This window comes from Ailuropoda melanoleuca, chromosome 1, assembly GCF_002007445.2.
Source record: "Ailuropoda melanoleuca isolate Jingjing chromosome 1, ASM200744v2, whole genome shotgun sequence".
In the NCBI taxonomy this organism is placed as follows: Eukaryota; Metazoa; Chordata; class Mammalia; order Carnivora; family Ursidae; genus Ailuropoda; species Ailuropoda melanoleuca.
This window is the reverse complement of record NC_048218.1, coordinates 93,251,243-93,276,790: the sequence shown is the minus strand read 5'-3', so window position 1 is coordinate 93,276,790 and position 25,548 is coordinate 93,251,243. Positions and strand designations below refer to the sequence as shown.

General features: G+C 36.3%; 1 protein-coding gene across 3 annotated transcripts in view; it reads left to right on the top strand.

The window, feature by feature from the left end:
- The window catches only part of LOC109489339, a 420,733-nt gene that overhangs the window by 366,408 nt on the left and 28,777 nt on the right, over window positions 1-25,548 (top strand). The window contains exons 7-8 of one of the 3 annotated variants that reach the window (XR_004626285.1): window positions 3,507-3,629; window positions 19,870-20,052. Coding sequence is in view for 1 of the 3 variants with exons in the window: in XM_034663350.1 (XP_034519241.1) it covers window positions 3,507-3,629; window positions 7,726-7,904 (302 nt within the window). In the remaining 2 variants the exon portion in view is untranslated. Of the gene's footprint in view, window positions 1-3,506; window positions 3,630-7,725; window positions 7,986-19,869; window positions 20,053-25,548 lie in introns of those variants that run through there. The other 2 variants (XM_034663350.1, XR_004626287.1) reach the window with 2 other exon arrangements.

Sequence of the window (25,548 nt, the reverse complement as noted above, 5' to 3'; positions counted from 1 at the left end):
GCTAATAAGTTTGCTTAGCTCCTGTGTGAACACAGCCTATTATGTCTCAACCTGCCTAGAAGTGTATTGTATTGTAAATCAAGAAGAGGAACACTTGGCCAAATTAATTAAAAGGAGTTTTAGGTTTGTTTTTCAACTTTACTTCTTTTTGTCAACCTTACTCTCCAGCCCGACAGATCTGAACGCTGAATCTCAGACACTGTGCACGTTCAAACCACGGCACCTTTGGATTACTCACCCTCAGCTGCATGCACTTAACTGCTCAATGTTTACCCTCTAATATTCCCTTATCCCTCTAGCTCCAGATGGATTTTTTCCCTCTGAATTCCGATGTTCCTTACTGTTTCTGTCTTGCACTCTCACTTTATAGTCTTACATTGTTAGCTCCACTATTTAGTGAAATAAAATTGCCTGTTGTTTAATTTCTACATGTATCTTCAGTTGTTAACAATCTATTTCAAAATCTTATGCATGAATAGGAAAGGAAAAAAGAAATCATAGCATAGTACATATGACAATCATTATTTTCCCATTTTATAGATGAGCGAATGTAGTTTCAGAGAGCAAGGTGACGGGCTAGTAAGTTTCAACACTAAGATATTTTCCCCAAGATTATTTAACTCAAAGTCCAGGGGCAGTTTGGTTGTGTGTGTGTGTGTGTGTGTGTGTGTGTGTGTGTGTCTATGTATAATAACTTACAGTACTTTAGTTCTAGTTCTGGGGCAGATTTAGAATATGAACACCCCAAAACATACTGAAGGAAGACTCACTCTCAGAATTGATGTCCATTCTTATCTTTGGAATAAACTCAATGATTATTCTTTTTTACATTAATTTGGTTTCTTCTATCAGAAAATTAATGAAGCTTGAGGAGGAGAGGCAAAAGGAAGTGGTCATATTACACTTCTTTAAAATTACTTTTTATGTTAAATGAAATGAGTCAGAGGAAGAAAGACAAACGCCTTATGATTTCACTTACATGTGGAATCTAAAAAGGAACAAGCGAGCAAAGCAACAAAAGACAGAAACAGACCCATAAATGCAGAGAACAAATTGATAGTTGCCAGAGGAGTGGGGAATGAGGAGATGGACAAAATGGGTAGAGTGGAGTGGGAGATACAGGCTTCTAGTTTTGGAATGAATAAGACACAGGAATAAGAGGTACAGCATAGGGAATAAGGTCAAGGGTATTGGAATAGCATTGCGGTAGCTATACGTGGGTTGAGCACGGCACGACACATAGACTTGTCCATTCGGTATGTTGTATGCCTGAAACTAGTGTAACATTGTGTGTCAACTGTAGTTTAATTAAAAAGAATGAAAAACTTACATTTTATTATACAAGTAATATCAGAATGACTTTCTCTTATACAAAATTAGAACATTGGAGATGTGGGTAAATTCTCTGTGACCCTCCCATACACACATCCTACACCTCACTCAATCTAGATGACTTTCTTCCATCTTCAGAAGTAAACATTTTATTTGTGGACACCCTTTAAGATATTTTTTAATGTATTTAATACATATGTATGGTACATTATAATAATTTTAATAGACATTTTTTATGCTTTTATCATATAAAACATATGATTGTTGGGAACTAAGGGGTTTTTTTAAAGATTTTATTTATTTGAAAGAGAGACAGCCAGCGAGAGAGGGAACGCAAGCAGGGGGAGTGGGAGAGGAAGAAGCAGGCTCATAGCGGAAGAGCCTGATGTGGGGCTTGATCCCATAACACCAGGATCACGCCCTGAGCCGAAGGCAGACGCTTAACTGCTGTGCCACCAAGGCGCCCCAGGAATTAAGGGTTTTATTTGTAGATCTAAAGTAAAAGACCTGGGAAGGATAGCTAATTCAGGGGTTGATAGAATTAAAATTCAAAATTATATCTCAACCCTGTGGAATAATATCCTAAAGCTAGAAAGATAAAAATTTAGCTAGCATAAATGTTAAAGCCCTTTATAAAGCACAAATACAAATGGGGAATTCTGGATCAACATTAGTTCATATGAAAAAGACTCACAGGCTTGTTTATCACAGACTCACAATTTAATAAAAATTCTAATACTTTGAAAAGTTAGTACTTTTTATATCTAAAATAAGATTCCTTCTACAATATCAGAAATTATTGCAGAATATTAAATTTAGAAGGAAAATACTAGATTGTACAAATGTGGATTATTTTTCCCTCTCTTTTTCTCTCTCTCTCTCTCTCACACACACACACAGAGCAAAGCCAATGATAGAAAACTCTTTTGTTTCCCTCAAGTCAAGATCTTTGTCTACCTCAAGTCAAGGTCTATAGTTTTTACTACAGTATAAAACATTCTTTACAAAGTCCTATGGTGAGGTATTGCAATAGTATTCCTTGTCAAGATTGATGCCTTCTCCAGTAAGGATCTTGCCCCTGTGGAATTAGTCTCACTCGATGTTATCATTATACATTATATATCATTGTAACATATTTTAGTGACAATTATTCATACCCAATATTCTTTGACCAAATATCTGGGATTGAGGACATGGGAAGTTAAGGACATTTTCTGCCTGAGACACATGCTTTCTCATGTCAAATCTCCACCTCTGCCTGATTTTTACTTTGACACTTGCCAAAAGACATAGATTACAAGTTTAAAAATTCTCCATACAAGAAAAGTTAGAAGCCCCTTTATCCACTGATTACCTGAAAAGTTTTCCTTATGTTTGTGGGTGTCTTCTCTTCATCATTTTAGTTATGTGAGTACTGATTTACATAGGGTATAAAGAAATAGAGATTCTGAGACATGAATTTATTTTCCTTTCCTAAAGAGAGGTGAATATTACATGAATTTATCATGACCTTGACCGAACATAAGATATAGGTGACCATGAGTCTTGATCTCTTCTAATTTTTTCTAAAACGAAGCTTCACATAAACATGTTAAGTATTTCAGAAAATGGAAACTTGAGTGAAAAGGAAGAAACTCAAATCAATGAAGAAAATGTATTGACGTATTTTTAAGAACTCCAAAACATAGTTTTATTTGAATTTACCTATCTTTGCCTTGATGTCCACCATAGCACATGAGAAGGAGATTCAAGGTCTTAACTCTATTATTGGCTTTATTCAACAACATCAGACCAATAATAGGTGTTTATCTACCAGCATGTACTGCTCCAGATAGAGTAGCTCATTGAAATTCTCCCCTCCGGTTTTCCTTCCCCAAGGAAATATCTATATCTCAGATCTGTCTAATTAACTAGTATGTGAAGAATAGAAAACTGTGAGACAATCCCTATGCTCATCGTTGCTGGGCTTTAAAAAGCTCAATAAAGTTTCTATCTACATTCTCTTGTTTACACTGTGGAGCAAAATGGATCAAACAAGGAAAGATTTGTGGCAACAGAGACAGTGCCTGTGTACAATATAACACATACTGTGTATCAAAGAAATATTGTGCCACTTCTCTGAAGCTGACATTGGAATGACATTGTAATCCTGGCCATCTGTCTTTCTCCTCTAGATGTCGATGAATGTGCGGTGGTGAATGGAGGCTGCCAGCAGTGCTGTATTCACACTCTGGGCACCTTCCACTGTGAATGTGATACGGGATACAGACTCCATGCTGATGAACGCACCTGCATAAGTGAGTAAATATTAGAACCAGCTTGAAGCCGTTTTCAATGAAAATCGACCTGCCCACGTAGGGGCAGGAAGGAAAGGTTTTTCTATTGTAAAAATATCTATAGAAGCTGATGGTTTTCAAGTACAAATCTGTCTCTTAGAATAAAAAAATATATTTTGCTATTAAAGACTAAAAGACAAAAAAAAGATGGGGAAAGAAATATAGAAATTAACATTCATAAACAAATGTGAATATTGAATCCCCAAATGTGAATATTTCCATAGAATATAATTTCTGCACATGCAGTGAAATGTAAATTTGTTAGTTATTGCTTATGCACAAGTACGGCACAGGGCCACAATGAAGAGACGATGCTGAACGATACAGTCACGAGCGACAATGTCCACTCATTTCCGATCAGACTCAAAACTGGGCTCATAATTATAACAGCAAAAATTATAACAGATTATAGGTCAAGGATCTTCGAATCATTCAAGAATACTTAAAACTACACACATTAAATATAAGCTTACTATAATTTGTACATCAAAGTGTTCTTAGATATCAGTTTTGGGTGCTTGGGTTCTTATTTTAAATCCTCTTCGTGTATTTCTGAATTTTATAAATTTTCTAAAATAAGTATGTTCACAGAAAAAAAAAACCAAACTTTTAAAATCCTGCCCTCCCTGTATGATTTATATATGCTCTTTTTTTGTTGTTGTTTTAACTAAAGTAATTTACATAAAAGTGTTTTTTTAATTGATGATCCCCAGATGGAATCATGCACATTCTAATTTCATCTCAAAATCTCTTTTTAAAGTATTTGTTATATTAAAAAGGTGGCATCTTGTTCATCACAATTTAATTGCTGGTTTAACTTATATCGGGCTTGTTCACTAGCCCATTTACTAAAAATTATTAGTATTTATAGCTATTCTGTAATTATGAAACTTGGAATAGGAATCAGCCAATTTCAGCTAGTTTCATAACATGTACTCCCTCTTTCTTTTTCTAGACATGTCTTATAGGAAATGAGAAAAGACCAAGGGAAACAGATACAGATGTCCTAGTCATAGGTCTGATTTTGATATGAGAGAATGGAGTCCTGAGAGCAATAAAAGGACTTTGCCGAAGTCTAGTGAAAATACAGATAGAAGTCATAGCCTAGCAACCAGGGAACTCAGTATCATTGTGACTGTATCTACAGCAGGCACAAGTGGTGGCACAGCAGCCCATGCATATTTATGTCATCCAAATAACCCCTTCTTTTTGCAGGATTACTGGTTTTAGCAACAGGAATCCCTTTCCCACCCGCATCCCCAGCCTGTACGGTCTTCAGGGTAGTATCCTTCAGCTGCCACTCTAATTTCTCTCAGTCCAAAATGTTTAGGAGCAACGGGATTATTGATACATGGGATGAGATACTTACCAGTAAAGATTGAACTGGTGAATTTTTATATCCAATACAAAAATATTTTGCAAAGCCATGATTTATATAAATCTATGATACCTGGTCTTTATGAAAAAGCCAAATAAACACTTTAGCAACCAAGTAAATTATATACACAGGTATAATTTTCTTTTTTTCTTTTCTTTTTTTTATTTTCTAAGTTCTGGTAGTTAATAGCTATTTCTTAGTAAAATCATTAAGTGCTTTCCTTATTCCTCACCACCAGTGCTCTTGAATTTTCTAATTTTTTGTTGTAATGACTCCAGGTCCAAAGTGGAATTGGATATGGATATTATGGTTTATCATTCCTATTTCTATTCCTTAAAAGCCAGTTCCTACTGTGCAGATACATGGACACTATGGTAATAGCTTATTTACAGTTCCTTATGCTGATCTTCTCATGCAGAATTTCAGAATATATATATATTTCTGAAATATATATATATATTCTGTGCCATATATATATATATGGCACAAATTAAGCACAAATATATATATATATTTCTGAAATATATATATATATTCTGTGCCAGATAGATAGATAGATGGCACAAATTAAGCTAATGAGAAGTATGGATTTCATGGCTATAATCCTTTCAAAGCATTAACCCCTTGGATGTTCCTCTACAGAAGGTACTGGACTGAGACCAGCACTTGATCTTGGTGGAAATCCTGATGCATCTCTCACATAATACACTGAAGGGTCTTAACAATCTCAGTTGACACAATTATAGCATTCTTGTTAAAATGAGCTCAAGAAGAATTTAAGCACTTCGTGTTTAAAGACTAATAATGTGAGCTTGAGAATAAGAACTAGTTGCTTATTTGTTTGGGGAAAAAAAGGTTTACTGTAGAGAATTGAATTTCATATTGGTTAGTATTTTGAGTTATATTGTCAGATGGATCAGATATTTTTAAAAATAAGAAAATTAAATTAGCTCACTTTCCCTTTAGGATTTTTTACCTGGCAGGGGACAGAAAATGGTGGTTGGTGCTTACTGCAAAATTGTAGTAGACAGAAATTCATCATGACTCATGGTAGAGTCACAGAAGAAAAGATGGAGTTATGGAATTTTATGATTCCACTACTTTGGAGTACTTGAAATTAACTGCCGCCATGTCTCCCTTCTTCCCTCCCTTCTTTTCCTTCCTTTACTCCGTTCTGCCCATCAGTCATAGGCCTAGGCTAGTGACTTTTTGAATTATAACTTCTGGTGCTCTTTGCACTTTCTCTTAATCAAAGCTACAGTAAAGTAAATTCCCTGCACCCCTAAACATTTACAGAGGTTCAGATGATTTCATTTTTTGTTAAAGGGCCCCTTCCCTAGGCATTACGCCCTTGTGGAGCTATATGGCCAGCGGTTACTAGTCAGCCTCTGCCAGAATGATAACGTCGCATGAAATGCTCTAAGAGAATGAACGGGTCTATTGTAGTTGGCTGCCATGGCAAGAAGTATGCGTGGATGGACCACTTGGCTCCTTTTAAAGGGTTGCTTGGACTGCTGATAAAATGTGATCCCAGTAAAACTGGGGAACTTAGCTCCAGTGGACTTCAGTTTGAGCTTCTGAATTTGTCTGTAAATTCTTGGAATGTGTGTCATTTTTCTGGGGCTTATTGTTTTCATCAGATTTCTATAGGGGTCTGTGACAGCTCAAAATATTCTGCGTGTCTTTTTGTCCTTATGATGGCACTTCTGAAGAAAGTGTACACATGGGAGGCTCTCATGACACTGTTATGCCACGGTACTATCTCATGGTACTGTCGTACAGTCTAAAGCAAAGCTGATCAGTGACTGTTTCTCCCTATAGCCTCCTTTATGATACGATTCCAAGTCAGAGCCCTGGCTCCCTGTCCTTGAGTAGCTTACTTCTTGGCCTGCTGTGACCTCTCCTAAGAGACAGCATCAGAAAAGCCAGGAGATTTCCCACATGGGAAGATGACCACAAGTGACACCAGCTGTGCCTGGTTGGTGTAAGGGCACAGACACAGCATCAGAAAGCAGACAAAAATGGAATTCTTGCCAGATTTGATTTGCTATTCAGAGTCTCCATTAAGACAGATATTATCAAGCAATTCACATACTTTTAAATTTTCCTTTGCTTGGAAACCAAAAGCTTAAAAAATGGAAACTTTCAGCAATCATCTTTTGTAGCTGTCATTAGATAGATGTTGAAGTTCTTACCAGTCCACCATTAACTCTGTCCATGGATTAGGGACAGGAGCACAGTGGAAATCCAAACTGGCATGTGGACTTCTACAGATCATGTAATTTCTCTGCACCCTGGTTTCCTTATGTGTAAAATGTGAAAATTGGACAAAGTGGCTTAAAGTTATTGCATCTCTAAAGTGTTTTAATTTTATGGAGTTTCTAAAATTACTAATTCATAAAAAATCATCTGCTAACCTATATTTTTTAAAACTCTACTGAACTATGTATAATAATTACTCTATAGGGCTCTAATTTTACTTGAAAAATGTTTAAAGAACTTAGGCCTTAGAAAGTCCAAGCATAAAAGCAGGATAAGAATTTTATATCCAGTGTAATAAAAATGAGTGTGTAACTTAAGTGTTTTTATTGAAAAAAATATATACATTGGTGTTTTGTGAAAATACTGTTTTTCTATAATTATATCTGAGAAATAATCTAGCCCAATCTCTTATCTTAGAGATAGCTTGCCCTCTGTCTCTTCCATATGGGAGTAAGCTAGAAGGTGGCCATCTGAAGCCAAGAAGAGAGCTCTCACCAGGAACCGAATCCTGCTGGAACCTGGGTCTGGAATTCCAAATTAAATTTCTGTTGATTAACCCTCACAATCAGTTGTATTTTGTAATGGCACCTGCGTAGACAAATATACTCATTGTTCTCCTTTATTCACCCCTTCTCTGGTGTATCTCCATTCTTCTCTTATTTTTAGACATAAGTCAATACCTGCAAAATACCTGGCAAGTACTAATTAAATGTTAGCTATTCTTATAACAGAATATTAAAAAATACAAGGACTTTACCCAGATGGATTTGCTTATTGGGGAAAAACTCAAACTCATTTCAGTAGTTCTAGCTTTTGGACCTTTGCCTGTATATTCTCTATACAAAATATATTATCCTTCAATAGCTTTTAATTAGTGGTTTTCTCATTGTTGAGAGGCAGACTTTAGTAAATATTACTAAATGTAAGTAGTAATGACAGTGTAGACTAAATTCCTTCTATTGCCAGTGGATATTTTTTAACAGCCAGGGGCTAGATACCAAAATAATTTATATTACCCAAATTTCCTGTATTTAGCTGTATAATTTGCATTTTAAGTAACTTGCAAGGTTTTAGCTATAATTTGATATACCTCACAAAATCTTTCATAAATTTCCATTTTTAATAGCAACCTGGTGAAACACATTCAGCTCAAATCTGCATTCATAATCATGTCCTTCCCTTGATATATTTGTTGAAATCGGCCTTTCTAGAGGGGTGAAATAATTAAATGATTGGAAGTTTTAATGCTTGCATAGTTCTCTTACCTCTCATGCATTCAGCACATAGTTTTATTAACAGCTACACTCACGAATAAACAAATGGAATCACTGATGTCTGCAAAGAGAAACCTCAGATCGAAAACACTTTAATTGTTTTAGTTTTTAATGCAAGAATTCTTCATTTGTAGTTGCTGGGAACGGTCAGAATCTGTTTTTGTTCAATGGCCCCGTTTTAGTCTCGCTAAATGAGAGGAGAACAGAAAGAGAGAAGAAAGTGAACGGGAAAGCTGCAAAACAAAGATTTTTTCCATGTAAATAAGTGTGGGACAGAGTAAGAGGTCCTATTTTAATTCCAAACAAGCAGAAGTTAGGTGGTAAGAAGAAGAGGGTAGGACAACCTGGACGCTTGGTTAAATAAAGATGCTCTTAGTAAAACTTTGAGCTTGAATAAATTTTTTACATCAGATTTTTACGAGTTTCACATTTTAAGTTAATGCTAAACTTAGGGGAAAAAAGATCAAGAAAACCATTAGATGTGGTGGTCTTTGCACAGTGGATTCTTTTGTTTTGATCTCAGTGTTCTGATCAGCGTCAGTGATGTCTAAATTTTATGCGAAAGGAGTAGAAGATTCTTTCCAGGGAATGCAAAGAGATTGCCCTAAAATTGGAGATGAAAGAGGTTGAAGACTTTCATTGTAACTACCTTTCAATTAGTTGCATTATTTATGAAGACAAATTAGAAACAGAATTCATTTCAGGTGACAGCTGATGTCTTGAAAAGGGATGTCAGGTTAAAAAAATTGTTTAGTTTGTCAGGTTGATGGCATCTCTCAGTCATTATCAGATTCCTCACCCTCGCAATATTAATCACTTTTGTGTGGTAGATGATAAATTTAATTCCCAAAAGTTGAAATTAAGGAGCACTTCCCCTCTGCCCTCCTCATCCCCATGGTGTAGCCTTGGGAAAAATCATGAACTTCCCAAGTTTTCATCCATGTTTTTATTAACCCAATTCAAAACCTTTTTCCAACTACTTGGATTTTAGGAATGCATTTAGAAACTTTCCTTTTTTCTACAGTTTTTCCACAGTTTGAAGACTTGGGAAGGTAAGACTGACAATTTTAGACAGAGGCAGACTGAGGTCTAAATTCTACTGCATCACGTAAGAGTTGTGTGATCTTGGCCCAGTTTCTAAGTCTCTCTGATCTCCAGGGTCTGTATCATTTCTATCTCTGTCTCTCTATCTGTGTCTATACCTAATAAAACCAGGATAATAATTCACAAAAATCAATATTGTACACCGTACAAGGACACATACCTTATACAAGGGAATGCATTTAGCACACTAGAATGGCTACCCATGGAGACTGGGGCAGACTGAGAATGGACTCTAGGGTTAAAAGTGAACACATCAAACTAGGATGTCCCTCCAAGGACTAGGGGGTGACAAGAATTTTCCTTGAACTAAGCATTATGGTGAACTCTGTCTTCTATATCCAAGGTTAAAACAAAACAGAGCAAGACAATGAAATGTTAGCATAGTGGCCTTAATACTTGCCAGTTGCCTTTCCTTTCCTTCTTTCTCTCTGTGTGGGAAGTATCTTCGCATCCCTTCCTTCAGAATAATCTCTAGGATTTTTTTTCTAGTTACATTCATAAAATATTTTTAAAGTAATTTTCATAATAGATATTGTATCAAATAAAAATAAATAATTGTGTTTTCTTGCATTTCCTAAGCAATTTCATAGTGCAGTAGAGAATACCTGCTGTACAGGATGAATTCATATGAAGAGATTAAAACAGTACCTGACACATAGTAGATGGTCAAGAAATGGTGGTTTGAATCAATAAGTGATGATGATTAGGTGTGTACTCTTACATTATCTTCCCACAGAGCACCCATCCAGTGTACAGAGATACCAAGAATGGGAGATTTGGGACTGTGCTCAAATAGAAGTACAAGAGTCTAGCTTTAAATTATTCATTTATGAAAATGCAGCATGGGATTTAGGATTGTTAGAAAAATAATGCTAATCTGAAAGCAGTGTATCTTGAAAAAATTACCCTTTGTGGCATAACAATATGAACTCTATGACATAGTTGTCCCATATACAAGCTGTGTAACTTTGAGATAGTCACTTAACTGTTCAATAACTGTTTCTCCATATGTAGAGGGTGGTGAGGGAAAGATACAGGACAGGTCAAATCCTTAGTGCAGAGCCTAAAATGGAGCAAGCACTCAATAAATATTAACTGACATTATTTATATTAGTTTCATACTTGTCATTGGCTGTGTCACAGGACTACACAGAATTATGGAGGGTCCGACGCTATAGGTATAAACTTGCTTTGGTGATCAGATGTCTTCCACTGAACAGCTTTGTTGCTGGGTTGTTAGTAAATGTACATTCAGTGAGTCTTTTAACATCTATTTTACTTTTTTAACATTTTTTTACTTTTTAAATTTTTAATGCCTTTAGAGTTTTAGAGCAATATTCATAACTATATCTTCACTATATGGTAAAAATTTCCATTCTCATTTATCACTAGGTTGACGATTTATATCTCCCTGGTTCCAAAAGCACTGGGGACAAGCTTCAAGGAAGCTTTGACATTTTTACAGGGTACAAAGTGCAAAAAGACATTAAACAAAATAGTATTGCTTCCATCTAAAAGCAGCAGAAGGATTAAATGCTTGCAAATACCAGACATGAGCATAAAACTTAAATCCAAATCTTTGTATCCCAGAATAGCTTTCTAGTTGCTGCAAGAAGAGAGACACATTGTTTCAGAGCATGTGTATTCTCTAATAACAATCATAGAGACTTTTTTTAATTCAATGATTTCAAAATCTATTACTGAATATATGTCTTTTATTTTGCAGAGAAATCCAAAATTCTCAGCTAAAGGGCTTTCCAGCTTTTCCTTCCACCTAGAAACTTTGGTATTAACTCTCCACTCTGTCTGTTGCTCTTCATTCAGAGAAAAAGTACCCTGCTGTTATTTCAGGCTAATCCCATCCTGACCTCTCCTTAGAACTTTGCTCCTAATGTTACATCTTTCTTTCTCCCCTATCATCAACCTCTTTCCGTCTTAACACCAGACTCATCCCTAAGACTAGTTTTGCCAGACTTATCCATGAATTACCCACTCTTAGGTTCAAGGAATGCTTGTCAGTCACTTTGCTTAATGTCTTGAAAATAATGACCCTTCTTTTCTTCTTGTCATTCTCTCCTCCTTGGTTTGTAGGACACAACTTCCTTTTGATTCTCCTCCATCTCTGTGATGATTCTTTAACTTCTTTCATACAGTCTTTTCCCTCTGCCCACCTTTGATCTTCAGAGTTCTGACTTTGGTCTTTTTTCCACTTTTTCCCATGTTCTTTTCCACTTGTAAAGTTTTATGTACTACAATTAGCTAGAAGCGAATGATGTCCAAATCAATATTACTAAGTCAGGTCACTTTCTTTGTTCCCTTGACCGATAGATACAGCTACTGTGTAGGGCCTTCATTAAGGATGTCCCCAGCATTTCAATATTAGTCAACAGAAAACTAAATATATCTTCCTTTCTGCCCTTGACTCCTCAACTTTCCTCTTCTCTTGTATTTCCCCATCAGGCCACCCATTCTCCAGGCCAGTCTAGTACACTGGAGTTGCTCATGGCTCCTCTTCTCTCTAAATCCACACATCTAGTTCTCCACTAAGACCAGTGGGCAAAATCTCCATAATATCGTCCCACAGAGTTGTCTCTACCATGACTGTTTTCATTCAGGTCCTCATAACCTCTTATAGAAAAGCTTATTATAATTGCCTCTTAAATGGTATCATCCTGCCTACTTGCCCCATTCAATCCATTATCAAAACTGCTAAGACTTCTCGAGAAAATATGATTTAAGAAATTATTTTATCATCTTTAAAACCATTTACTGTCTCTGTGTAGGTTTTAGAATTAATTCAGAATTTTTACTATGGCTTGCAAGATGTTTCACAATCTGATTCTTTGTTACTTCTGTCTCACCTGACATTTTTCTACTCCATACTTCATACTCCAGGCCCAGACATACTGAACATTTGCAGTTCTTCAGGTGTACCAGAAGTTTCCACATCCCTCCACCTTTTTCTTAGTGTCCCATCTGTCAGACACTCCCTGCTTCTGCACGTGCTTGTCCTTGGGTTTGACTGCCAGTTCACACTTTCTCCTCTCTTATCATATACTCTCCTCCCCACCTCTCTTTGCCTAACTAACTTCTGCTTCTCTTTCAAGACAAAGTTTGGAATAATCTCTTCTGGGAAGACTTCCCAGGTCTATTCCCATATATATCAACCGAAGTTGTGACCTGTTTTGTAAGATTTTAAAGATTATTTTAATGATGAGACACAACATAAAGACACTCAGATAGATGAAGGGAAGAACACTTGGTTACTTACAGCTACAAATGAGAGAAGGGTACCACTCAAGGCTTCATGGGTTACACCCAAGACAGGGTAACAGCAAGCTGGAACTATAAGAGGCAGCTTATTTATGACAAGTAGGGTGAGATTAGGTTAAACTCACTGTCTTCCTGGGACTGAGTATTTTGAATGATTTCACAAGCACAAAGAAGAAGGGGCCATCCTGGGTGTTAAATATCTGGGAACCTCTAGCAGTTGGGTATGTGTGCCTGATAAAAGAAGTAGTTGGGGTGAGGGCTTAGCAAAGTGTCTATGAAGAGGAACTGAGAGTTTTGAGCCATGACTTTAAAACTGGGTCAAGATAGCACTGTGAAATATTATATTATACCACCACATAGAGCCAAAGGCACATCTCTAACATAGAACCTCTCACAATGGATTATAAAGGTTTCTCTTCTTGTCTACCTCTCCCACTAGGCTTTGATCTCTTTTGTGTTCTCAATACCTGGCATGTGACTGATATGAAGTGTTCAATTTTATTAAATGATTCTATATACATTCATTGTTTAAAATATAAAGATGCTTGCAATAAATTATGCTTTGATTAGAAGTAGGAGCATTTTGGGTTTTTTATGATCTGCTTCTCTTTATAGATAAGAAGAATTACATAAATGCATGGCTTTGGCTCCTAGGAAACCCAGCATTAAGTTAAAGGCTTAATTGCAAGGACTCTCTTTAACCTATATTCCTAATTTAGCTATCTCTACCCCATTTCATAACATGGTCCTTGTTTTGCTGCAATGGTTATTTTTATATTTCCCTCCCTCCTTTTAAACCTTAGCTTTAGTGGTTCTATTATAGCTGTGTTTTAAATTACATTGCCTCAAATTGTCTTTGGAAGTAGATGGAATATAAAGGTAATAAAACTAACTAAATTCAAGCCTAGATTTATCACCTGGATACTTGAAAAGACATCACAGACAATATTCTAAACCCTAGATGTAAAAAAGATGTGAGCCTGCCATTCAGTTGGATGGTTTGGATATTGGTTCTCAGCAATCCCAGGTCTCACTGTCAGCACCAAGGCCTGAGGTGGACGGCGCGTGTTGGGAAGACAAAGACTGGCCTCTACACCAGCAGAGCGGGAAGACTCCCTAGAGTTTCACCAAAACTAGGGCCTGATGCTGAGCGGCCACTTCATAAAGACAGGCTGTATCTTGTATATGGTTATTAGTAGGAGTCAAGGGCAAAACTGTAGTGAGAACCCAGGGTGCCACTTCCAATCAGAGGATAAGGGCAAAGGTCAGACACAAAACCTGTGATAGGGCCAGGGTCACTATCTGGAAGTTCAGGTTGAATACCAAATCACAGGTAGGGATACATTACTGATCCTGAGAATTGGAGTTCTGAAGGCAAGGTGGAGATGACATCCAGGAGTCTGGGTCCAAGTTAAGATTAAAGTTGGGGCCAAGATAAGAAGGTAGGCAGAAAAGGAACTTGAAATCTGACCTTGAAAACTTCAAGGAGCATCTCTTTAGTAGTCATGAAGCAATCATGTAACCATTAACCTAATAATCAAGACCAAGTGTCTCCTACCCCTGCAGGCTTGCTGGTTCGGGTGGATCAAGATTACTGGGTTGGAACATTCCCACAGGAAGGCAGTTCTCAGAGTTTGGTCCTCCGCGTTGATGTGTCACCATGAGGTTAAACAAGCATCGTCCAAGTACTATGTTTTCAGACACATTAATTAATCCAGAGATTCAAACTTTAGAATCTAGGTAGTTTAGAGTAATTTTGACTGTGACCATCAATAATAATGGTTACTATGGTTTTAAAAGCATTATCTCCAATCCTCACAACAACCTTAAGAGGCAGATATTGATATTATCATTCTAAAGATACTGAAACTGGGATTCAAAGGTTAATATTATAGATTTGGAATCACAGACTTGGGTTTATAGCCCTATAGAGTACTTCTCTGAAATCAGTAAACATCATGGAGAAGTATACTGAAGCTGCTTTATACTTTTTTTTTCAGATTTTATTTATTTATTTATTTATTTATTTATTTATTTATTTATTTATTTGACAGAGAGAGAGACAGCCAGCGAGAGAGGGAACACAAGCAGGGGGATTGGGAGAGGATGAAGCAGGCTCCCAGCAGAGGAGCCCGACGTGGGGCTCAATCCCAGGACTCCAGGATCATGCCCTGAGCTGAAGGCAGATGCTTAATGACTGAGCCACCCAGGCGCCCCTGCTTTATACTTTTTGAGAGGAGGAAGGAGACAAGTAGACAGTTGAGTACATCTGCCATTGTAAACTTTGCTAAACTTCTCCTTTCCAGGCTATGTGATATGGTAGTTTAGACCCTTATTTCATCCCAAGTTTGGGAACTTAGGGAGATTCTCTGTATTCTCTCTGGAAAATGAAAAGTTGGCTCATTCTGTAGATACCCACCCACACTGGATGGTCGGGACTATTGTGGGTTGGCCTTCTGCCTGGGCAGGAAAACAAGTCAGACTCTTAAGCTTTCACAACAGAATATCAACCTTACCTCCCCAGTATCTGGTATCTAAATCTTATGGCTCTCACTTCAACTGACAATATAGAAATTCTTCACTACAGGCCTGTGCTGGAGGATCTGACTGTGAACTGAACGGGAGCCAACATTCATCTAAATCTCCCTTAAGACATCTGATATACAGAGTGCCCAGCAGAAAGATCATAAGCTTTGGCACCTCAAAGCTCTAAGTTAGAATCCCAGCTTTGCACCAACTAGCAGTGTGAACGTGGGCATGTTGTTAAGTGATAACAATGACTCATATTTATGGAGTGCTTGTTATCTACTGGGGCACAGTGCTAAGCTCTCTCTAGTCACCGTTTCATTTAAACCTCATAAAATCCTATGAGGTGGGTGCTAGATGACTATTTTAGCAATGTGGGGGGCGGGAATGAAAGATAGGAAGGCTAAGCAACTTGAGGAAAGCCACTCAGTTTATATCATGGATAAATCCATGATATGCCCTTTGGGCATAGCTGATCAATTAAATCCACTGTGTTAAAATAAACACACGTTTTTTCAAAAGTAAGGTGTTTGGGTTTTATTGTTAAATCTTTTTAAGGAAAGAAAAGACACCAATTAAAATTTAAAGGGTTCCCATCACCGTGTTGCATGGAAAATGGATTAGGCACACATAGAATCTGAGAGACCCCATCAAGAGATTATTGCCTTAAGGCTGGACTGGTGAGAAATCCTGTCACGTTGGATTATGACAGTCAAGAGACCAAATACCAGGAAGCTGCAGTCTTTTTCCCATGTATACTCAACCATGTGAATTTTATTTTACAAAAAATAATATCACATAGACCATATAACATTTTATAGTTTGATTTTTCACAGTTTGAAAATTAGTTGTGTCAAAGTCAATATAATCATTTGAATATACATTATAAGTGCATGAGCGTTTGCATCAAATTCTAACATTTTGTGTATTATTTAATAACAACCCTATGACTTGTAATAAAGTAAAAAGAAAGGCGTTCCAAGACTTATTCTAGTTTGACATTGTTTAAAATTTGATTTGAAGGTTTTACATTGTATGCTTTCGTATTTACTAAAAGACTTCGTCATGTTGGTCCCTACCGAACGAGATTCATAGATTATAAACCAATAGCCAGAGTGCCTCTGCCTGTTCTGCTCTGCCATAATCTCAGTGCCCACGTTAATTTATTTTAGAAGTGAATATCGTATATGACTCAAAATTTAAATAATTGCAATGGAATGGTTTGATTGATTTTCTGCCTCTAGCATTTTCTATATTGTATGTTGGAAAAAAATGTTCAAGATCTCAATATTTCTCTTGGATTCAGGGAGGGATAATGCAAATTTGTTTTTAAACCAAGCCAATTAATTAGTCCTCTTTTGTCTGGGGAGAATGCCCTGATTCCTACAACTCACATTTTTTAAATTCCTCAAACTTAAAAACAGTCTAGTCTCAACCTGGCCTTATTTTAAAAGAGAGAGAGAGAGAGATTTAATAAGCTTCCTTATTTCTCATTAAAACTTTTATGAGGCCCGGTGGTGTAAGAACTACATTATTTCATCTCTTGTATTTCCATGAATCTAGTGATGGTTTCCCTATGTGCCATATCCCATACAAACCAGAATAATGGATTAAAACTAGAAACAAACCATTGTGTATTAGGCTTCTTCAACCCCACCCTAAATGTTGAAACAGACTGTCCTGCTTTGTTACACAGTTATTTAACTTGCATGGAATCATCCAACTACAAAATTTAAGATGTGAAAGAATAGGCTTCCTTGATTCCAGTGACTGACACATTTGCTAACCCTTCTCCTTGTAGAAATCATAAATTAGTAAGTGCAGAGTCACAAATTCAGTAGGATATATCCTGCATTGGAAGCACAAATTATGAGATCAAGAATAATTGATATTCCATGTGACCCATTAAAACAGGTTTCATTTAATGCAATATGGTTTAAAATTGTATCTTTTAAGTAGGCTAACCTGAATATAGGCACCCTTTTTTGCACTTGACAGCAAAACTGAGCAATTCCCTCAGCCATTCCGATCAGAGGACCCTGAACTGAGAGCACATGTTTAATGATGCCCGGACTAGCTATTGATTAAACACTGACAATGTTCAGAGGAATTGAGAATCAAAAAGCCTCCCCCATGGCCAGCTCTACCATGCTCACTTCTTAATAGATGGCAAAGGAGGATTCTAAATGAGAGCCGCTGCCCTGCTTGTCCTCAGAACTCCACAGGCAGTGGGATTAATTTCTGCTTCGCAGTCCTTTGGAACTACCATGTCTAAAATGTCCAGAAATGAATACAGATGTCCCTCCTTTTTTATTTCCATGTTCCTCCTTTTTGAAGAAAAAAAATTTCCTATATGAATTTAATACATAGAATGATACCACTTCAAATGCACAATGAATAAAAGCTCATCATTACTTAATATATTAAAAAATAAGACAAATCCTGAGGAGATAATTCAGGTTGAATAAGTCTCCAGATCAAGAAAGCAGACAACAACAACAAAACTTTAAAGAAGATTAAAGAATAAGAGAAAGAAAAAAAAGAAAGAAAAAGAATTCTAAGCCAGGAGGACTGATATTCCCACTGCCATTGCTCTGTTGAGTTGATTAGTTTCCAGAGGCTCAGATATTTTTAGGGTATTCTTTTGTCTGGGTAGGAGATTGTGACCCAGAACTGTGAAGTAAGGCTGTTTCTACACTTTAAAAAAATGTGATTTTCAATGATGGAACCACCCAGCTGTTTTACCTTCAACAAACATTAATGGAACCCCTAGAGGGTGCCAGGAACATTGCTTGGTGCTTTCCCTTTAAAGTTATTCAATCCCTCCAACAATCCTGTGAAATACTCATTATAATCTTTTTAAAGATGTGAAAACTGAAGCTTGGAGGAATTAAATAAATCTCCTACTATCAAACAATCAGTAAATAAGAGAGACTGAAGTCATGCTTCTAGAAATTATCAGAGCAAGGATTAAAATCCAGATATTTTGAATAATATTCTATGGAGCTAATTACCATATAATACCTTACTTAGTTTCATAATACACACTTAATGAAAGGTTGTGTGGAAACCTCAGGGTTTTTTGGGGTTTTTTTGTTTGTTTTGGTTTTTTTTATTGTTGTTTGTTCTTTTACTTTTTTTTCTCCCTGATTTCCTAAGGATTACATCCTTAGTGTAAAAAAAAAAAAAAAAAAAAGGAAGTACAAAAAAGTATAAATAAATAGAGAATAGTCAACAACAACCCACCACTCAGAAGCAACCATGTTAACATTTGGGCTTCTTTCATTCCATTCTTTAATTTGCATGTTTTTTTTCTCTTCATAATTGAAACGATGCTACTTTTTAGGATATATTCATACAGCAGCACACATATTACACACATACACCCCTACATCTCAATATGTTTTAATCTAAAACTATTTGTAAAATGCACTTTAACTGGAGCAAATACCTTTTGATAAATTTAAATAAACATCTATTTCATGGGATCTTTTTTCTCTTCTAAATAATGCTGATGTTCATATTTATTTGCATATATTATCTAGATATTTTAATGTTTTCTAGGTGAGATTTCAAGCAGGACGATTAAAGTATAAAAGAAGTTTTAAAAAAGCATATTTTAAAAAATTCTTGATACCTATTGTCAAAATGTTTTCCAAATTTTAAGACAATTTGTTAATCAGTTACCACTACGTAAGAGTTCCTGTCTTATCCTTCCTGGCACAAAATTTTATTGTCTCTTACAATGTTTACTAATTAAATAAAACCATGTACATCATTTTATTAAGTTCAGATTCTAAAAATAAATGTGTCATTTGTGTTTCTTTTTATGAGTTTGCTAAGATACTTTGCTAACCTTTTAAAATTGTGAATTTCATCTTTTTAAAAAATATACAGTATTTCACAAAGCAAGCATAATAACCATTTGCCATCGTTATTACAAATACGTTGTCCTATTTTTTTCTGAATAAAGGCAACATGTAAATATAAATAAAATCTTTAAAAAAAAAAAGAAGGATGTAAAAAATCATCACCACCGCCATCAGAATTAAACTGTTTTAGTATTTTCATTGTACTAGGTGGGAATGTGGGTACTGAGGCCTGGACTGATCCTTGGGCCAGAACTAGGTAATAGAAAGGCTATGTACTCCCAGGGCTTTTGCTGTCTATCTGTCTATCTATCCATTATCAATCAGTCATCTATATGGTTTTAACAGCTTTTGGACTAGGACTCCCTGACCTTCTTTCTTAGCAAATGAGACTGTACCTCAGTTCTTTGAATTGAATGAAATGGGAAGTGGGGGACTCCAAGGGAAAGACTCATCAAAGAGTTCCAGGACTTTGTACTTCCTAATTCTAACAACGCCATGCTTCTCTGGCCCAGATGTAGGTGGTACCTGCCAGTGGGATTCTTCCTAGCACCTCAGAGCTAGTGTAGAAGAAATTCTTCAGAGGGGATATGAACCACAGAGGTTTTCTAAGCAGGGATATCCAAGAAACTGTTCAAATGGAGAAGAATGTCTGATCTTATATGGTTGCAATCCAGACAACAAATTAAGGGCCTATGGTGAGTATTAATTCATTATATTTTTAAACTTTGGGATAGTCGTGGGTAATTATTTCCAAGGTATTATGTAGAAATGTATAGATTTTTAGAAGTGCCTAAAAGCACTGATATTAAAGAGGAAATTCTAAAGAGAACAATAAGGAAAACATGATTATCAACTTCGAAAAGGACCAGTAAAATAATGCAGAATTCCCTATCTTTAATATAGACAAGAAAAAAATTGCTTAAGAGCAGCACACCAGTCTTGAGGAGACTGTGTCCTCAGTCTGCTCATCCCATCTTTTTCCCACAAGGAGGGAATAATGACAAGTTGGTAGGCTTGGCTGTGAGTTCTTTTTTTTTTTTAACATTTTAATTAATTAATTAATTAATTAATTAGTTAATTTATTTATCAGAGAAAGGGAGAGAGTGCACACAAGCAGGGGAAGCAGCAGGCAGAGGGAAAGCAGACTCCTTGCTGAGCCAGGAGCCTGATGTGGTACTTGATCCCAGGACCCTGAGATTGTGACCTGAGCTGAAGGCAGACACTTAACCTACTGAGCCACCCAGGCATCCCAGCTATGAGTTAATTTACACTTCTTTTTCTTTTCTAAAAGAAACAAAGTAAAAGTTTATATGATTTTTAGAAATTATTTTTTAAGTTTTATTATATATCTTCTTCTATGCCATTATATATTTAAGAAAATAATAAATTTTATGATAAATAATTTCTTTAAAGATTCCATTTTTGGGTTTTCTGTCTTTTGCTAAAGTGACATGCTTTATGCTATATTAACATGCATAGAATGACTACATCAAAAATTATGTTTACTATCAACTTATCCTCCAGGAAATAGCAATTTAAATTTCTATCAGCATTTTGGGAGAAAACTGTCCCTTTTTTTTATGCCCAAGCAAAACTTATACATTATCTTTTATTTTATCATTTTCCCCAATAATATAGGTGTCATAGGTTAGGTTCCCCCAGAAAAACAGACTTTAATATTTTTGTTTAAGAACAACACAAGTGAGGGGTTAGGGAAGCAGGACAAGGCAAAGAAGGAAATTGAAGTGCAATGCAATTTCAACAAGGGTTTACCAATCTTTATGGAGCTGGAATGTTCCTTCAAAATTGTCCAATCTTGAAGCAAGGGGTCTGGAACTTGATATCCTTGTAACAATTTGAAGGCTGTGCTCGATGGGGCATGACCTTGGATAAGAAGGTTCTCTTCAGCTGAGGGCAATTCTTTTAGAGAACAAATTGGCCAAGAGCAGTACACAGCCAACACGGCCAGCAGTTGAGGAATGAGTGTGGTTCTGAGGGGAAAAATTCAGCAGTGTAGCCAGAGCAGCTACTGCAGTCCGTGCTTTGTACCGCTCAGATCTACTTGCTTTGTGTAATAATTAGTAGGAACAGCTTCTCCGGGATTCTGGTTATTTCATTTCCCAGGAAAATTTGCAAGAGTAAGGTTAATGAAATGAACTAGAGTCCTTGTCACTGCAGCTGGTCTTGAGGCTGAAACTGAGACTCAACATCTTTCCTCTCATTACAATTCCAGATTTCTTTTACTCTACTTCCAATACCAACTGTCATAGGTATGGTTCTCTGGAAAACAGACTCTGAGATGTCCATAGAGGACATTTATTGAAGAGTGCTCTTGGGAACAACACAGGCGAGAGGTGAGGGAAAGACAATTGGGCAGATGGATGAGTTGAATTGAGATGCAGTTGAACTTAGATACAGTTGCTTCGGCCAGTTCTGTGGGAATATCAGAGTTGGAATAGCTTTTCATATTGACCCCATCTTTGCACAAGGCAGCGGGACTTTATTATTCTTGCGCCCAACCAATCTGTAGGTGCAGGCTCCTCTGGAGGAGGGGATGTGACCTCGGGCAAAGTGTACTCTTCAGTTAAACGACACTTCTAGAGAGGGTCTCCACTGAAATTTGCCAGTTGCTAACACTCCCAGCAGCTGAAGGAATGCATATTTCAGTCCCCAAATGGAATCTGGGTACCACAGTATGGTACCGATTACAGAAGTTTAAATGACATTTCATGATTATTGTAGTTTGTATTATTTGATATGTCTGTTAACCATATGCATTCCTTCTTTTTGAATTGTCTGCATATTTCTTTCTTCTATTTTTCTATGTAGATAACATTTTGTTGATTTGTTTTTTTTTTCCTGTTGCATACATGGCAAATACTTCCAGTTTTTCAATTTTTGTTTTTCAATATATCCATGTTTAAATTTTATATAGCACAATATATTTATCTTTTTCTTTTGCATTTTTTTCTTCCTTATGAATTTTAAGAGTCTTTTATCCAGCTTATGGAGAAATACAGATAATTTGATCTAGTAGTTTCATAGTTTTATTTTGTTAGATTTAAATGTTTAATTTACTTGTTATTTATTTTGGTGTATAGTATAGGCTTAAATTATGTGTGTTTTCCAGATAATTCAATGATTATCCCAGCACCATTTTTGAGTGATCCTTTTCATCTTCAATGAATTCAAGATTTCTGTGTAATATATTAAGTATATCAAGTTCTTTTATACCAGGATTGTCTATACAATATTCTTTTCATCAATCAACGTACTTATGCTTACATCAAAAATTTACCTAAATTATTATACTTTCATAGTTATGGTTTACCACTCAGTTGAGCTTACCCACCAGAGTCAACAGATGATCGATGCAGGAGTAGGTGATCATGGTTCTCTTAGATACCTAAATTTTTACATCTTTTTGCTTATACAAACACATCTATATTTCTTTACTTCTGACCATCAGTCTATGCATTTTACCACTTGACAAATGTTTAAATGCAGCTTGAAAGTGTCACACTCTTGTCTTTCCTCTTCTTTTTGTTACAGTTAATTTTTGAAAACAATCATTGAGCTGCATATTTCTTTTTATATTCCTTATATTTTCTATTTCAGGCTTTAGCACATGAAATTTATTTATTTATTGAGTGTTGAAGAATGAGATCATCACTTCCTTCCTTGGTTCTTGATTTCTCTACATTACAAATGATGTCTAGAATACCTCACAATGAGGTAGGAGAATATGGAAAAAATGTAGATTAAAATACACTGAAATGACATATAGATATGCGGTTTTCTTTCCTTTTTTTTTTCTTTTTCCTAAAGAAATGTCATTGATGAGGCTTTAAATATGTAGGCTAGATTTACTTTCAGGGAAGTTATAAATTTGAAGACCTCTGAATGTGGTTGAAAATTTTGGAACTCAGAATGAAAAAGCTAGGTAGTCATTCCTTTTATTTATTTATTTCTATTCATTCTACACATGTAACTGAGTGAAGAACTGGCTATGTAAATTACAAGAACAAGTACAAAAATGAATACATAGGGTCTGTTGTTCAAAAAGTATTAAGAATTTCAAGGTGGTGATAACCATGTGTGGGACCATTTTGCAACTGCATAGGTTTAACGTCCACAAAGCTGGCTGAACCCACCCCATATACTGTGCCAGGCAGCGGTGTGACAGCAGGGAGGAGACTGGCAGCCATGGTTACTTCCCTGGTGGAGCTCACAGGGTCGATGTAGAGGAAAGCAGAGAAGTGCCAATTCATTTCCTTGAGTCGTGCGCTATTATCTTCTCTAATTCAGAATTGGTTTTAGAAATTTGACTGCTTTACATTTATCCCCAATTCTCAACATAATTTTTCAGCTGCCACATCCTTGGATAATCATTTAGCAGAATTTGTGAAATGACCACTGTGTGCAGGACACCCTACTATGAGCTGGGTAAAGATAAAATTAGTGGCTTATTTTTATCATTAAAAAATCACCCACAATAAAGCAATATAAAGAAAGGCTCTTTCTTTGCAGAGGGCATTTTCATAGCTATGGTGGGCATGTATGTACTATGATTTGTAGCAACAGCTGGAAATCTTCTTCTCATTAATCTGACTCCCTGAAAGGATATTGTCCTCCAAATGCGAGAAGCACTGTCACTAAGGAAGGAGCATACCTTATTAGAATAAGAATCTTGTAGTTTATGACCGTGCTGTTTGTCTTGATTTGGGGACTAATATATATGTGCTAGTTTTCTTTTGAGGAAGGGGATGATATCAAATTATATTAGCCAAAGACCCTCAGGGGTAGGTAAGAAATAGGAAGAAATAGATTTCCTTTAGCAATTGATTCCACAGCATGCTAGTTATGTTCAAACAAGCCCTGGATTTTTTGACATCTGTTTTATTTTGTTTCTTGCCTTTTCCAGAGTTCAAGCTGTCAGCTCTTGCTCTGTTAACAATGGGGGCTATGAGCTGGAGTGTGTTCAGATCACTGATGAACACTGTAAGTCCTGGTGCCTTCCATACCACCAGCTGAAATGAGACAGCAAACACTGAGAGAGGAAGTCACAGTGAGCACATATTACCTGCTGCAAAGGAACAACTTGTTGAGAGCAATAAAACTTTTTCCAGCACTGTGTACCATTTTTGCAAGATTGTGTGTTTGAAACAGTCATTTTTTTTATCCCTATAATCTACTTCACACGTTCCTTTCCATAAACAGCTGTTTCCTCTTTTGTCTCAGGAACCATTTGTGGCTCTCGGTTCCTATTCACTCTCTTTCAAGCGAGGGCAGCCAGCTATAGCAATATGATTCATGGTGATGAGCTGTGACAGAATTCAAGAATTTAAAGTGATGTTAAGTGTCCCATTGAGTTTATAAGAAATCCCAGACAAAGACTTCTGGAAAATGCTTAAATGCACAAACAAAGCAAGAGAGGTGAAGACTTTTATTCTCCACTGTGCATTTTGTGATGGTGCATCAGTAAGAAACAGTCTACAGACTCAAGAGAAAAAAATATGTGCATATACTCATAGTAGTGGGTTTTTGTGATAAAAAGCCCATCTTCTCTCATTTATTTTTATTTAATAAATTAAAATTCTCTGAAAAGACTTGGCATGCTAACCTCAACTCATTCAGTAGGGGTGTCAAAGGGAGGCGTCCATAATTTTCACTTGTTCCCTAATTACACTCCCCAAAGGATAAGCATCTTCTTTAATGCATGCAACATATTTTTCTAAGTAAAATGTACATTTTAATGTACTTAAAATGTACATTTACTAAGTAAAATGTAAATAAAGTTATCCTTTAAAACTTTTGATATTCGTATTAACTCCTAGCACACAATCTAAATATAAACAGTGTACTTGCTTCTGTGAAAATGCAATTCTGGGACCAGTGCTGCTCATTCCCCAGATGGGTATAGCTCTTTTTCCCAAGTTAACTCTTTCAGGTATTTTTTTCTTTTTCTAACTTCATAATGGTTTTTGGTTTTTTTTTCCTCCTTTCTGGTCTCCTCATCACCATATCTCCAAGTTGGCAACAAATCTCTCCTTATGAACCTCCCTTGGGAACTTCATACTATATCACAGTTCCTAAATCCCCAAGCTTTCTCTGTCAAAGATTGAACTCCCTTCATGGTCTAGGGGTTCCTGCATTAGGGAGACTTCTTAGGCTACTTGAAGTTATGCTAA